Source organism: Littorina saxatilis, linkage group LG10, assembly GCF_037325665.1.
Source record: "Littorina saxatilis isolate snail1 linkage group LG10, US_GU_Lsax_2.0, whole genome shotgun sequence".
NCBI classification, from domain to species: Eukaryota; Metazoa; Mollusca; class Gastropoda; order Littorinimorpha; family Littorinidae; genus Littorina; species Littorina saxatilis.
This window is the reverse complement of record NC_090254.1, coordinates 8,824,583-8,840,794: the sequence shown is the minus strand read 5'-3', so window position 1 is coordinate 8,840,794 and position 16,212 is coordinate 8,824,583. Positions and strand designations below refer to the sequence as shown.

At 43.3% G+C, this 16,212-nt stretch overlaps 2 protein-coding genes across 8 annotated transcripts in view; one reads left to right on the top strand and one right to left on the bottom strand.

Moving 5' to 3' along the window:
• Positions 1 to 16,212, bottom strand: part of LOC138978090 (agrin-like) — a 391,935-nt gene that overhangs the window by 138,229 nt on the left and 237,494 nt on the right. The gene's annotated exons all lie outside the window — the stretch shown is intronic.
• Positions 6,500 to 16,212, top strand: part of LOC138978092 (cell death abnormality protein 1-like) — a 35,417-nt gene continuing 25,704 nt past the window's right edge. Inside the window, exons 1-7 of one of the 3 annotated variants that reach the window (XM_070350730.1) lie at positions 6,500 to 6,904; positions 7,689 to 7,831; positions 11,485 to 11,638; positions 12,180 to 12,344; positions 12,730 to 12,858; positions 13,836 to 13,911; positions 15,521 to 15,604. In XM_070350730.1, the coding sequence (XP_070206831.1) occupies positions 7,695 to 7,831; positions 11,485 to 11,638; positions 12,180 to 12,344; positions 12,730 to 12,858; positions 13,836 to 13,911; positions 15,521 to 15,604 (745 nt within the window). In that variant the 5' untranslated portion in view covers positions 6,500 to 6,904; positions 7,689 to 7,694. Of the gene's footprint in view, positions 6,905 to 7,171; positions 7,321 to 7,688; positions 7,832 to 9,321; positions 9,504 to 11,484; positions 11,639 to 12,179; positions 12,345 to 12,729; positions 12,859 to 13,835; positions 13,912 to 15,520; positions 15,605 to 16,212 lie in introns of those variants that run through there. The other 2 variants (XM_070350731.1, XM_070350729.1) reach the window with 2 other exon arrangements.

Here is a 16,212-nt window from a genome sequence, read left to right as displayed (position 1 = left end):
CCTTGTTTAATATAGCCGACACCTTGCGTAAAACAGCTGTTGAGCGAATCCAGGTGAGTTTTGATGTTCCAAAAATGCACTGCATGTATATCTCTACTCTCTGGCCTTTCAGTCATGGAAAATGGTCTGAAGAAGAAAGCTCTGGCAGCAATGAAGGAGAGTCGACTTGGGTTAATTACCTCTGCAAATGAGTTCGGCTAATTTGAACTTTGCCTTGTTCAATATACCCGACCTGTCAGCTAAGTTGATGTTTTCTAAACTGAAATGTGAAGAAACAAATCCGTGTGTTGACAAAACAGATTAGATCCTCTATTTCACTTGCATACGTGTAGGTCTAAACCCAATCGTGAGATATAACATAAAAAACGCTCGCGCTGGACCCGAGTACTCTTCAGACTGGCTCGCTCCCCCAGTATGAAAGTTTTTGTCTTGTGCACGTGGATTTAAAAAAAATTAAAAAAAATTAAAAAAATATTTATCTATTTTACACAATTAAAAATTATTAGAGTAAAAAAATTATTAGAGTAAAATAAAACATTAAAACGTTCATAATAAACAATAGTATACAAGAATTTTTAAAAAAAATTAAAAAAATAAAAAAATAAAATAGACCGCCCATGCCGGGAATCGAACCCGGATCACTTTGGCCATAGTCAGACGCGCTTTCCACCAAGCCAACAACTCTGACAATTTTGCCAGTGAACTCAAATGCCCAGAATGCTAACTTTGCTCGTTCCTAAAATTAGGTCGCGCAGCACGCACGCAGCAAAGCCTGGTGTTGCTGGCTGGCTGGCTTTTTAAAACAATTTAAATATTTTTGAGCGGAAGGTCAGGCAGAAAATTCGATCAAGTCCGCATTGTTTTTAGAAGCGAATATGGTCGGACGCTGAACCACGATGCTTTCACTTTCATTCGATAGCTCGACGCAGCGCAAAGCCTGGTGGCCACATGCTGGCTGGCTGTACTGTGTATATTTACACAATTAAAAAAATTATTAGAGTAAAATAAAACATTAAAACGTTCATAATAAACAATAGTAAACAAGAATTTTAAAAAAAAATAAAAAAAATAGACCGCCCATGCCGGGAATCGAACCCGGTGTCGCTGGCTGGCTGGCTCTTCTATTAGCCGCACAGCAGTTCTATCCCACCGCGAATCGCGCCCACCGCCAAGAGTCGATTTTGTGGATTATTTCGCATTTAGGTCCCAGGTAACATTATGAAGTTTTAATACGATCAATCGGACCTATTATCAAGTTAGTGTATCAACTTTTGAACGAACTGCGCCCAGTAGTTTCCCAGCAATAAGCTGTTAAGTCGAGACAGACACACAGACAGACAGATACACAGACAGACACACAATTAAAGTCTGCTGGACCCAAGTACTAGCGTACTCGGGGATAGCCGTCTATCATTACTGACTTCCAGGCACGGTTGGCCTAGTGGTAAGGCGTCCGCCCCGTGATCGGGAGGTCGTGGGTTCGAACCCCGGCCGGGTCATACCTAAGACTTTAAAATTGGCAATATAGTGGCTGCTCCGCCTGGCGTCTGGCATTATGGGGTTAGTGCTAGGACTGGTTGGTCCGGTGTCAGAATAATGTGACTGGGTGAGACATGAAGCCTGTGCTGCGACTTCTGTCTTGTGTGTGGCGCACGTTATATGTCAAAGCAGCACCGCCCTGATATGGCCCTTCGTGGTCGGCTGGGCGTTAAGCAAACAAACAAACAAATCGTATAAACCAACTCATGTCCAACATAGGCACTTAGACCTGACAGTAAGCCCCTTAAATTTGACTTTTGACTGACTTCCATGGGCGAGCTACAGCGTCTAGTTCCTAGGGTGTCCAAATTACCCCCCGCTACCTTACATCTGTGATATTTTGCGCTCACGATGCCTATAGTGACTATGAAGGAATTACCATGGGATTTATTGCGGAAAGTAAATACTCTAACTTACCTCCTTGCAAGATATGAGGAAAGTTGGTGTAGTACCTTACCACCTCCTCCACGCTATCCTCTGTTGTCTCAGCAAGTGGGGTCGCTGTTGAGTTCACAGCACTGCTGTTGGTCAACGAAGTGTTCATCTTTCTTAATTTTACTCGACACCACTTAAAATCGTTGTTGCTTTGAATTTAATACAAGCCCGTTTCAGTTCTGTGTGTGGTTTTTTTTTTTTTTTTTTTTTAATGTGTTCTACTTTCTCTTTTGTGTTAGTCTAAGCCAATTGCAACAGTTACACCTTTTATGTTATACATTCCCTTTATTTTATTTTCTTCCCGCTGAAATTACATTCAGATGATTTGCTTTTCATTGGCAACGGCTGCGGTCCCAACAAGCATATGATGACGGTTTTGTGTCATAGGTTTTCCAACCATTGGCCCCATTCAAAGTCGGTTCATGACTATGTCCTTTTTGAAATCTGAAGCACATTTTTGTCTGCTGATTTGTTTTTCTCGTTTTCAAACTTATATATTTATGCTGTTGCCTGTAAAGTTTACTCAGTTGAATTCTTTCTTCTGTGATGTAGTGTTTTTACTTTTCAAACTGCCATTGACTTCGTTACAGTGCCGGGGTTCTTATTTTTCCACTAGGGCATTTTTGTTCTTGTCCATCCCATTGCACAACACCGTAAAGACCTTATCTATTCCAAAAAGCACGTCATTAAATATAGAGACATTGGATGTCCCAGTGGTATGTCGAGAACGCGCGTACGAACTGCCAGCAAATCGACTGACGTTCAGCGGCAGTGCATCTTCTATTGATTCCTCGGAACACAGCAGAAATAATGTAGTCAGTGTTCCACTACAATGACGCTCTCCATACTAATTTCTACTGTGCGCGGCCGATACAGGGAATGGAGGACAAAGTAACGCTGATGGGGTCTATGCCGACCGAAAGAGTGGGATTTCCTATAGGTGGAGTTCCTGTATGGGGTTTACCGGTATACAGGGAATCCCACAGGGGGGAGTTTCTGTAGAATTTCATTGATCTCGCTGAAAGTGACGTGATGCTTAGCGACATCGATAGAATTTGATGTTTTTCTATCTTTTTTGGATATTTCAGCCAAGCATGTTAGCTTGGGTGAATGCCGCACGTGAATTCAGGAATTTAAACAGATTTTCCTGTGGAACCGCCATTTTGGAAGAGGAAGAAACGTAAGGTAACTACGGCAGTCACGCGCTGGGCGCAAGATTGAGCGTTATCGTAGTTTCTACAGGAACTCCCCCTGTGGGACTCCCTGTATACAGGGAACCCCCTTCCAGGAACTCCACCTACAGGGAATCCCACTCTTTTGGTCGACATAGACCCCTTCAGCCGAAGTAACTAGTTTGTTCATTTGCCAGAACACGGGCGAGGTCATCGCCCGTTGTAGGCTGTTGAAGGTACATTTCTTCTGGTGTTAAGCCTGTCCTTAACTGGGTGAAGTCGACTTCGCGAAGCTGGCCGCACGAAGATGTAGCACTGAGTTCTCGGTAAAAAGACTACGCGAAGCTGGCCGCACGAAGATGTAGCACTGAGTTCTCAGTAAAAAGACTTCGCGAAGCTGGCCGCACGAAGATGTAGCACTGAGTTCCCGGTAAAAAGACTTCGCGAAGCTGGCCGCACGAAGATGTAGCACTGAGTTCCCGGTAAAAAGACTTCGCGAAGCTGGCCGCACGAAGATGTAGCACTGAGTTCCCGGTAAAAAGACTTCGCGAAGCTGGCCGCACGAAGATGTAGCACTGAGTTCCCGGTAAAAAGACTACGCGAAGCTGGCCGCACGAAGATGTAGCACTGAGTTCTCGGTAAAAAGACTACGCGAAGCTGGCCGCACGAAGATGTAGCACTGAGTTCTCGGTAAAAAGACTTCGCGAAGCTGGCCGCACGAAGATGTAGCACTGAGTTCTCGGTAAAAAGACTTCGCGAAGCTGGCCGCACGAAGATGTAGCACTGAGTTCTCGGTAAAAAGACTTCGCGAAGCTGGCCGCACGAAGATGTAGCACTGAGTTCTCGGTAAAAAGACTTCGCGAAGTTTTCGCGAAAGTTGCCCAGGTAAAAACACAAATCAGTACTTGACTTAATGTAAAAAAAAATTTAAAAAAATACTACAGAGTAAGACATTATGTAGAGGTTACATGCCGAGTCTCAGTGAGTATTAAAAATAATGGTCGAAGTTAGCGGATCATGAAAAATGCGAGCTTCAGCGAGCTTTTTCATGACCGCGAACTGAGACCATTAATTTTAATAATCACTGAGACCTTTTAGTTATAACGCTGTTTAAAATAAAGAAGTAGGCAGTAAACCATTTCAAAACCAAACTATGACAATTCGAAAGTCTGAGATCCACATTGCAAAATTTCAAAGCCGTAGACTACAAAAATTGATACATGGATCCCCTTGCTACAGATCTCTGTATATACATCTCTTCCATGCGAAGCGTTTAAGCCGTGTATGACCCTGTTTGTTGTTGTTGTTGTTGTTGATTTTATCTTCGTGGGTCAAGAGTCACAGACATGTATGTGGTCAAGAGTGAAACATGTTCCTTCTCCCAGGTCAACGTATGTGCTGACCTACCAGTGCCTTATCCCTCTTCTATGACTTCTATTCGTAGACCAAGTACGCATGGAGAAGATCCTGTAGTCCATGTCCGAGTTCGATGAATTATATCAACGCAAAAATACCCTGCATGCATCCCCAACTGAAAAACGGTGTATGGTCAAAGATAGCGTAGCCTAGAAGATCTTTGGTATGGTTGCCTACATTTCGGCGGCTCGGTTGATGTTGAGACCGTCCCCCTTGGTTCCCTTGCAGTATTCGTCAGAGTGGTGTGAGAACATTTCCCAGACAACCTTCTTGTATTTCCATCCAAACCAGATATTGGGGTAGCTGCAAGTTGATGGCCAGTAGAACTGGCCTGTGGTCACTGCCTGCCAACTGGCTCTGTACCTTGTTGGTGTTTTGTTGTTGTTGTTGTTGGAATGGTCTTTGATTCAGCAAATAGTTCTCGCCTTAGACTTTTTGTATGTATCCAAATGATATTGTCTTGATTACGTCGGATATCTTTATGTTTTCAGTGCCGGGTTGCTAATGTATTTTTATTTTGAGAGCAGTCAAGCCCCGCAATTGCCCATGCCGCATTTGTTTGTATTAACTGTATGAACAATAAAGAATGTAAGGCCTGTATGCCTTCCGGATCAGTGATGCGCGGCCTACCGTAAACCGAGACAAAGCTCTAGAAGCTGTGTGTAAGCTTTGCTTGTTGGGATATTATCTGGAATTTTCTGAATGAATTGTTCAAACCAAATCGAGACCAAATCTGTGGTGGTGTTTATGATTCACGGCCCGGTTCACAGGGGATGAACATTATCTTGAAATTGATCATCTTCGGGCGCCTGTGCCACGCTACGAGGCCTCAGACTCTCGCGAAGAGAATCCTATGACGGCTTACTAGCGCCAAAACTAAAAATTAGTAATTAACCCGTGAAAGTTAATAATTTTCACGAGAAAATTTTACTAATTTTCACGTTAAATTTCAAAGTTAATAATTTTCACGTGTTAATTAACTAATTTTCAAGTGTTAATGTCTAATTTTCAGTTTTGGCTCGCTTCCTGACGGCTTACTAGCGCCAAAACTAAAAATTAGTAATTTTCACGCGTTAATTACTAATTTTCATGTGCCTCGTGACTGTGGGGGCTCAATGCGCATGCGTGACTGTTACACCGGCCTGAGCGAAACAATGGTCCTTCGATTCGAAACTTTTCTGGTCCATAGTTTTTTAATCCGATGCAAATTAACAATAAGAGCTGAGCGCATGTGTAGATAACCGTGACATACAACTGTCTGTCCGACAACTTGTTGAATAACGAATTCTATCGAAAGATATTTGTGAAAGTGTGTGAGTCTCGATCGAAGAGATCCGTCTGCTAGTGGTCGGACCTTTAGCACATGTCCGGCCGGCCGCCATTTTTCCTCTCTCGGTTCGAACATTTCCTTCATTATTACACTACAAAGCAAATTTATGAGTGTGGTAGTGGAAACAAATATGAGGTACGGCTGTCTGCCCGACAACTTGTCGAATAAGAAATCTTCTTCTTCTTCTTCTTCGTTCATGGGCTTAGACTCCCACGTTCACTCATGTTGTTTAGACGAGTGGATTTTTACGTGTATGACCGATTTTACCCCGCCATTCAGGCAGCCATACGCCGATTTCGGGGGAGGAATAAGAAATTATATTGAAAGATATCTGTGAAAGTGTGAGACCACAGCCGATCAAAAGTCCGTCTGCTACGAACAGCGGCTTCGATTCGACAGTTTTCGGGGTCGATTATTCTTTTCTAAGATACCCAAAACAACGTTCAGGAAAGCGCTATTGCAGACAACGGTGACATGCATCTTCCAGTCGGATAACTTTGCTCGATGAGGCCTTCTATTAAAAGATATTTCAGAAATAGTGTGAGAGTGATGTTTGCCGGACGTTGAAGTCTCTCAGTGCGGACTCTTAAAGTCCGACTACTGTGACCGAAAACGAGGCAAACATGAAAATTAGTAATTAACACTGTTTAATTACTAATTTTCACGTGAAAATGGTAACCCTAGGTTTTGGCACTAGTAAGCCGTCATACTATCCTGTTCACGCTCGCGTCCATATTTCACCACATTTGCCGTGTTGGGAGGTTCAAGGCTTCTTCGTGGAGGGGACTCGTAATGTCTCGTAACATGTGTGATAGAAATTTATATCACTTTCTTGAGTAGCTATGGCATTGCGTGAAGCACGACATTGTCGAAGGATTTAGAGTTTTGCTGTCAGTACTTAGACGTGACAACATTCGCAACGAAAGAACTAGGAAGAGTGAGGCGCACTCACAAAGGTTGACTTCGTGAGGGTGCGAACAAGTGAAACACAAGAGCGGGGCGTTGCACGAAGGTAAGTGTAAGTTACTATTTTTAGCGTTTTGCAATTCACAGTCCTAACTCAGTGTTGAAACTGAAACTGACAAAAGTGCAGATACATGCAACCGTAGACATTCTTCGTTTCATACGATCTAAGATAAGAGTATAGGATAAATTATAAAACATAGATCATATGCACCGAAAAATACCTTCCTTCCCAGTGCTACAGGTACTTTGCTTTTGAAGGTTTTCTAGGAAAACGGCGGGAATTCCCCGAAGCAGTGGTACACGGAATGTGCATGTGTTTGCTTGATTACAAGTTGAATTGACTTCTTGAATTCAACGGTATGTATCTGCCTCGAGGAATCTGCAACCATCAGAAATAAATAGAATATGACGATGAATGGAATTGGGACACCTGATACAGCTGACCTGCATACTGCGCTTTAGGTATGTTTTTGTGATCGCGTCAGGCGTTGCCTTTTAAATTACGATTTGAGGTAGTTGCCTTAATTCTTTATCATGGTTTTTCAAGTTTATGCAAAGTGTAAAGATTTTAGTCAAGCAGTATGTAAGAGGTGTTGGGTCCTTTGTACTTGCATTCTCCCAGTAAGGTCATATATTGTACTACGTTGCAAGCCCCTGGAGCAATTTTTTTGATTAGTGCTTTTGTGAACAAGAGACAATTAACAAGTGGCTCTATCCCATCTCCCCCCTTTCCCCTATCCCATCTCCCCCCTTTCCCCGTCGCGATATAACCTTGAATGGTTGAAAACGACGTTAAACACCAAATAAAGAAAGAAAGAAATGTTTTGCAGGTTACAATGTCTGGCTACACGTACGACCCGGTGCAAGAGGAGGAGAGACTGCTGTGCGGAGTGTGCAGGGACCTCATGCGAGATGCTGTGGAAACTGTGTGTGGACATCACTACTGTCAGGGCTGTCTGCAGCAGGCCATGAGGTACGTACAATGCAACCCGCCCTGATAGTGCTGTGGAAACTGTGTGTGGACATCACTACTGTCAGGGCTGTCTGCAGCAGGCCATCAGGTACGTTCAGTGCAACCCGCCCTGATAGTGCTGTGGAAACTGTGTGTGGACATCACTACTGTCAGGGCTGTCTGCAGCAGGCCATCAGGTACGTTCAGTGCAACCCGCCCTGATAGTGCTGTGGAAACAGTGTGTGGACATCACTACTGTCAGGGCTGTCTGCAGCAGGCCATCAGGTACGTTCAGTGCAACCCGCCCTGATAGTGCTGTGGAAACTGTGTGAGGACATCACTACTGTCAGGGCTGTCTGTAGCAGGCCATCAGGTACGTACAATGCAACCCGCCCTGATAGTGCTGTGGAAACTGTGTGTGGACATCACTACTGTCAGGGCTGTCTGCAGCAGGCCATCAGGTACGTACAATGCAACCCGCCCTGATAGTGCTGTGGAAACAGTGTGTGGACATCACTACTGTCAGGGCTGTCTGCAGCAGGCCATGAGGTACGTACAATGCAACCCGCCCTGATAGTGCTGTGGAAACAGTGTGTGGACATCACTACTGTCAGGGCTGTCTGCAGCAGGCCATCAGGTACGTACAATGCAACCCGCCCTGATAGTGCTGTGAAAACAGTGTGTGGACATCACTACTGTCAGGGCTGTCTGCAGCAGGCCATCAGGTACGTTCAGTGCAACCCGCCCTGATAGTGCTGTGGAAACAGTGTGTGGACATCACTACTGTCAGGGCTGTCTGCAGCAGGCCATCAGGTACGTTCAGTGCAACCCGCCCTGATAGTGCTGTGGAAACTGTGTGAGGACATCACTACTGTCAGGGCTGTCTGTAGCAGGCCATCAGGTACGTACAATGCAACCCGCCCTGATAGTGCTGTGGAAACTGTGTGTGGACATCACTACTGTCAGGGCTGTCTGCAGCAGGCCATCAGGTACGTACAATGCAACCCGCCCTGATAGTGCTGTGGAAACAGTGTGTGGACATCACTACTGTCAGGGCTGTCTGCAGCAGGCCGTGAGGTACGAACAATGCAACCCGCCCTGATAGTGCTGTGGAAACAGTGTGTGGACATCACTACTGTCAGGGCTGTCTGCAGCAGGCCATCAGGTACGTACAATGCAACCCGCCCTGATAGTGCTGTGAAAACAGTGTGTGGACATCACTACTGTCAGGGCTGTCTGCAGCAGGCCATCAGGTACGTACAGTGCAACCCGCCCTGATAGTGCTGTGGAAACTGTGTGTGGACATCACTACTGTCAGGGCTGTCTGCAGCAGGCCATCAGGTACGTACAGTGCAACCCGCCCTGATAGTGCTGTGGAAACTGTGTGTGGACATCACTACTGTCAGGGCTGTCTGCAGCAGGCCATCAGGTACGTACAATGCAACCCGCCCTGATAGTGCTGTGAAAACAGTGTGTGGACATCACTACTGTCAGGGCTGTCTGCAGCAGGCCGTGAGGTACGAACAATGCAACCCGCCCTGATAGTGCTGTGGAAACTGTGTGTGGACATCACTACTGTCAGGGCTGTCTGCAGCAGGCCATCAGGTACGTTCAGTGCAACCCGCCCTGATAGTGCTGTGGAAACAGTGTGTGGACATCACTACTGTCAGGGCTGTCTGCAGCAGGCCATCAGGTACGTTCAGTGCAACCCGCCCTGTAATACCTCTCAAAGTAAAAAACAAGTCGCGTAAGGCGAAAATACAATATTTAGTCAAGTAGCTGTCGAACTCACAGAATGAAACTGAACGCAGCAAGACCGTATACTCGTAGCATCGTCACTCCACCGCCCGTGGCAAAGGCAGTGCCCGTGGAATTGACAAGAAGAGCGGGGTATTCGTTGCGCTAAGAAGGATAGCACGCTTTTCTGTACCTCTCTTCGTTTTAACTTTCTGAGCGTGTTTTTAATCCAAACATATCATATCTATATATTTTTGGAATCAGGAACCGACAAGGAATACGATGAAAGTGTTTTTAAATTGATTTCGAAAAAAAAAATTTGATAATAATTTTTATATATTTAATTTTCAGAGCTTGTTTTTAATCCAAATATAACATATTGATATGTTTTTGGAATCAGCAAATGATGGAGAATAAGATAAACGTAAATTTGGATCGTTTTATAAATTTTTAATTTTTTTTACAATTTTCAGATTTTTAATGACCAAAGTCATTAATTAATTTTTAAGCCACCAAGCTGAAATGCAATACCGAACCCCGGGCTTCGTCGAAGAGTACTTGACCAAAATTTCAACCAATTTGGTTGAAAAATGAGGGCGTGACAGTGCCGCCTCAACTTTCACGAAAAGCCGGATATGACGTCATCAAAGACATTTATCAAAAAAATGAAAAAAACGTATGGGGATTTCATACCCAGGAACTCTCATGTCAAATTTCATAAAGATCGGTCCAGTAGTTTAGTCTGAATCGCTCTACACACACACACACACAGACACACACACAGACACACACACGCACACACGCACATACACCACGACCCTCGTTTCGATTCCCCCTCGATGTTAAAATATTTAGTCAAAACTTGACTAAATATAAAAATCAGGAAAAATGTGGGAGCCAGGGCTGAGGTGTACGAAGCGAAAGTGGGTACCACCCAAACGGGTGAGAACAAACCGCGGGGCCTGAATCGTTGAAATCACAACAAATCTCAATTTCAACCAATCCAACACCGCGACTGACTCCCATCCGGTTGGTAACTTGGGATGTTAGGATTTTTTTTTAAAGGGGGACAACTTTGTTATCTATGTTTTGAAAAGCCCCCGTTTTAAGACTTCTTCCTCGTTCTCTCAAATGTGACCCTCCACCACGAAATGCCGGAGTCGCAAGTCACCTCGAGCGGTTCTGCGCTAGGCTTGATATAAGTCCGGAGATGGTAACAGTGTGAGGGTCACCTTAGTCACAGGCTTATAACTCAAACAGTTTTCGCTCTTTTCTAAAACGGTTTTCACCACTGGATAGAGCATAACAAATTCTTTAGGAAAATGTAAAAATATGAAAATCATGCAAAGGTGACATGCGACTCATTCCGTGGTGGAGGGTCACAAATGTTCTCTTCATACAATCTGTAAATGTGCCTCCCTTTAAAGACATCCTGTCTTTAAGAATCTTTTAGGATTTAAAAAACTTGTTTTCTCAGACAGTTCAGTGAAGTTTTATTACGTGTTTTTATGAGCACTGTTTCTTTGTTTCAGATTTCGATCTCTGTTAAGTTTTATTATATTTCCATAAGCACTGTTTCTTTGTTTCAGATTTCGATCTCTGTTAAGTTTTATTATATTTCCATAAGCACTGTTTCTTTGTTTCAGATTTCGATCTCTGTTAAGTTTTATTATATTTCCATAAGCACTGTTTCTTTGTTTCAGATTTCGATCTCTGTTAAGTTTTATTATATTTCCATAAGCACTGTTTCTTTGTTTCAGATTTCGATCTCTGTTAAGTTTTATTGTATGTTTCCATAAGCACTGTTTCTTTGTTTCAGATTTCGATCTCTGTTAAGTTTTATTGTATGTTTCCATAAGCACTGTTTCTTTGTTTCAGATTTCGATCTCTGTTAAGTTTTATTGTATGTTTCCATAAGCACTGTTTCTTTGTTTCAGATTTCGATCTCTGTGCCCCATTTGCAGACAAGAGTTGGGGTCAAACGATGTCCATCCGCTGATTGGCGTGAGGCGAGAGATCAACTATTCCATTGTATACTGTACACACAAGGACGTCGGTTGTACACACATAGGCCCTTTGGGAGAAATGGAGGTATGGATGAGATGACAGAGAGTAGGGAGACAGACAGACAGAGAGACAAAGTGTGTGTGTGTGTGTGTGTGTGTGTGTGTGTGTGTGTGTGTGTGTGTGTGTGTGTGTGTGAGTGAGTGAGTGAGTGAGTGTGTGAGTGAGTGAGTGAGTGAGTGAGTGAGTGAGTGTGTCTGTGTCTATCTGTGTGTGTGTGTGTGTGTGTGTGTGTGTGTGTGTGTGTGTGTGTGTGTGTGTGTGTGTGTGTGTGCGTGTGCCAGTTTTCGCGCGTGTGTGTATGTAGGTACGGACGAACAGACGGACACTGTGTGAAGCACCCACCAACACCAGTAACATATTACATGTATAGAATAATTGCCCAGCAATAAATAATTGTGCACGTGCGCGTGCGTGCAAGCGTGCTTGTGTGCATGTGTGCATTCGCGTGTGCTATTTCGTTAGCATAGCCCTGCTTTCAGTGCCTTTGGTTGTGTTTGTTTATAAGGTGCTATTGCACCAGGATACTAAACAATTTTGTTTCTCTCTTTTCTCTTTTTGTTTTCAGGACAGACATCTACCACAGTGCGACTTCAACCCGACCGACTGTCAGAACATGTGTGGGGTTAAGGTTGCTCCACGCAACATGGCCATGCATCTAGAATATTCCTGTTCCCTTCGAATTCTTCTTTGTGCTCGCTGCGGTTTACCTGTGCAATTTTCAGACTTTGAGGTACACCCCTCGCAACACACGCACCTCCAATATTATACACGCACCCCTACCCAACACACACACACACACACACACACACACACACACACACACACACACACACACACACACACACACACACATATACCACTTCCCTTTCCCCGCTTCCTGTGTGTGTGTGTGTGTGTGTGTGTGTGTGTGTGTGTGTGTGTGTGTGTGGTTAACAACAATTACGTCAAAATATTTATGTAAATAATGTAATTCCTTTTTTGTGTGGATGTGTTGGTGGATGGATGGATGGAGTGAGAATTGGACTTACGGATGGATGAATAGATAGATGAGTCAGTTCCTCAATAGATTGATCCTGCAACTGCATAATTGAATCCCTGACGTTTTCAACTTACAGAGACATATTGACAGTTGCAAAGAGACTGAAGAAACTGATGAAAATGGGTTTGATTACATTGAAGACGCCACGGAGATTAATCTACAGGCAGTTAATCTTACTGCCGAGTATGCACCAGAAGAAACAGAGGTAATATTGCAAACAGTGTACCCGTAATATCGCAAAGAGTGTACATGTACCCATAATATTGCAAACATTGTAGGGCCCTACATGTGCCCATAATATTGCAAACAGTGTACATGTACCCATAATATTGCAAACATTGTAGGGCCCTACATGTGCCCATAATATTGCAAACAGTGTACATGTACCCATAATATTGCAAACATTGTAGGGCCCTACATGTGCCCATAATATTGCAAACAGTGTACATGTACCCATAATATTGCAAACATTGTAGGGCGCTACATGTGCCCATAATATTGCAAACAGTGTACATGTACCCATAATATTGCAAACATTGTAGGGCCCTACATGTGCCCATAATATTGCAAACAGTGTACCCATAATATTGCAAACAGTGTACATGTACCCATAATATTGCAAACAGTGTACCCTGCATTGAAACAAAACGCCACAATGATCTCTGGGCTGAGGTCAGTAGGTGCATGAAGCGAAACTGGGTGCCACAAAAACTGGTGGTACGCCGCTGTGGGGTCAGTTGAAATTGAAATATGTTGTGATTTCAGCTAGTCAGACCCCATAACTTATTTCCACCCAGTCGGATGGCACCCAGTTTTGCTTCATGCACCTGGGCCAAGACTAAAAGTAGTCTCTTCAGTTTTTGTCAAATGTGACTGTGTGTGTGTGTGTGTGTGTGTGTGTGTGTGTCTGTGTGTGTTTGTGTGTGTTTGTCTGTCTTACTGTCTGTCTATCTGTTTGTCTGTCTGTCTGTCTGTCTGTCTGTCTGTCTGTCTTTCTGTCGGTGCGTGCATGTGTGTGTGTTTGTGCTTGCACACGCAGACAAGGGAACGTGTTTGCATGCGTACAGGTATTTGCAAGTTTGTTATTATCTTTCGGAAGCTGATTGATTCAAAAGCTTTCATTAGAGTTTGCTCGTCGATTTCTTCACGAGCTTGTGTTGTGTTTCTTTTTGTCTGAAACAGGACATTACACCGGCGCTACACTGGAACCGAGTCAGCGTCAGATCATCCACAGAGAGGAAAACATGCGTTTTTACCTGTAAGAAATTACGGACTTCTTCTTCTTTTTTTTTCTTCTTCTTCTTCTTCTTCTTTTTCTTCTCCTCCTTTTTCTTTATTTTTTTTTTTTACCACTTATTTACTTCTTCTTCTTCTTCTTCTTCTTCTTCTTCTTCTTCTTCTTCTTCTTCTTCTTCTTCTTCTTCTTCTTCTTCGTCTTAATCATCGTCTTCTTCTTCTTTTTTCCTGACATCCAAAAAGGGAAGAAACAAAGCTGACAAATACGAAGCCTCTCAAAAAGCCAGTCAGTGCACACACAAAATAGCTGCTGCTGTATGTAACTCGTGTCTGAACATTGTGATTGGTAAAGGAAGCGTTAATTAACCCTCTTGTACCCAACAGCTGAGTCAATTGTGGGTAGCAGGCTAACACCCCCCCCCCCCCCACCCCACTCCCGTACAACTAATCCCCCCGCACTTTCCTCCTGCACCCATACCCAATTCCCATACCCCACCCACACCCCAACACAGCTCCCCACGCCGACTACTCCCCCACCCACACACACACACTCACACACACACACACACACTCTGACACACACACACACACACTGACACGCACACACGGCACACGCACACGCACACACACACACATACCACTACCCTTCTCGCACAATTGGCCCTGTTATCTGTGAAAGTGACCATTATAGACATGTACAAGTGGTCAAATTCAAATCCTCTAGCCTAGTTTTTACATTTAGTCAAGTTTTGACTAAATGTTTTAACGTAGAGGGGTGAATCGAGACGAGGGTGTGGTGTATGTGTGTGTGTGTGTGTGTGTGTGTGTGTGTGTGTGTGTGTGTGTGTGTGTGTAGAGCGATTTAGAGAAAACTACTTGACCGATCTTCATGAAATTTTACATGGGAGTTCCTGGGTATGATATCCCCAGACGTTTTTTTTCATTTTTTTGATAAATGTCTTTGATGACGTTATATCCGGCTTTTCGTGAAAGTTGAGGCGGCACTGTCACGCTCTCATTTTTAAACCAAATTGGTTGACATTTTGGTCAAGTAATCTTCGACGACGCCCGGACTTTGGTATTGCATTTCAGCTTGGAGGCTTACAAATTAATTAATGAGTTTGCTCATTAAAGTTGTCATTAAAATCGATTTTTCGCAAACAGATTTAAAATTGATTGCATCGTATTCTTCATGACATTCTGAATCTAAAAATATATACATATGTCATGTTTACTCTTAAAATGTGATCACAATTAACGAAAATAGATTAATTAGTCTTACGATTAACATTTAAGAAATCGATCCAAAAATGATTTCATCTTATTCTTTATCGTTTCCTGATTCCAAAAACATATAGATATGATAGGTTGTATTCAAAACAAGCTCAGAAAGTTAACACGAATACAGAAAAGCGCGCTTTCCTGCTTAGCACAATACGCTACCGCGCTATTCTGGCGTGTGCATATCACTGCGTTTTGCACGTGGGAGGTGAGCGATTTCCTTCTCGCGGGGATTGACGAAGCTTGGTGAAAAAAATACAGTGCGTTCAGTTTCATTCCGTGAGTTCGACAGCTTGACTAAATGTAGTAATTTCGCCTTACGCGACTTGTTTTTATGTCCTGTGTTTCAGGTACACGTCAAAGGAAATGGATTATTGCTTATGTCATCGCTGGGTCCATTCTGATCATTGGGGGGGCCCTTTCTCCAACCTTTGGTAGAGAAACTGCTTTTGTTCAGAAGGCCTAGGATAGTGTCTGTACTGTTTGCTTATTTATGTGTAATGATCAGTACTTGTAGAAAGTCTGTGTGATGATCAGTATTTTGTAGAAAGTCTGTGTAATGATCAGTATTTGTAGAAAGTCTGTGTAATGATCAGTATTTGTAGAAAGTCTGTGTGATGATCAGTATTTGTAGAAAGTCTGTGTAATGATCAGTGCTTGTAGAAAGTCTGTGTAATGATCAGTATTTGTAGAAAGTCTGTGTAATGATCAGTATTTGTAGAAAGTCTGTGTAATTATCAGTATTTGCAGAAAGTCCGAGTCTGTGTAATGATCAGTATTTCAGTAGAAAGTCTGTGTAATGATCAGTATTTGTAGAAAGTCTGTGTGATGATCAGTATTTGTAGAAAGTCTGCGCCGGTAATGATCAGTACTTGTAGAAAGTCTGTGTAATGATCAGTATTTGTAGAAAGTCTGTGTGATGATCAGTATTTGTAGAAAGTCTGTGTAATGATCAGTATTTGTAGAAAGTCTGTGTAATGATCAGTATTTGTAGAAAGTCTGTGTAATGATCAGTATTTGTAGAAAGTCTGTGTCATGATCA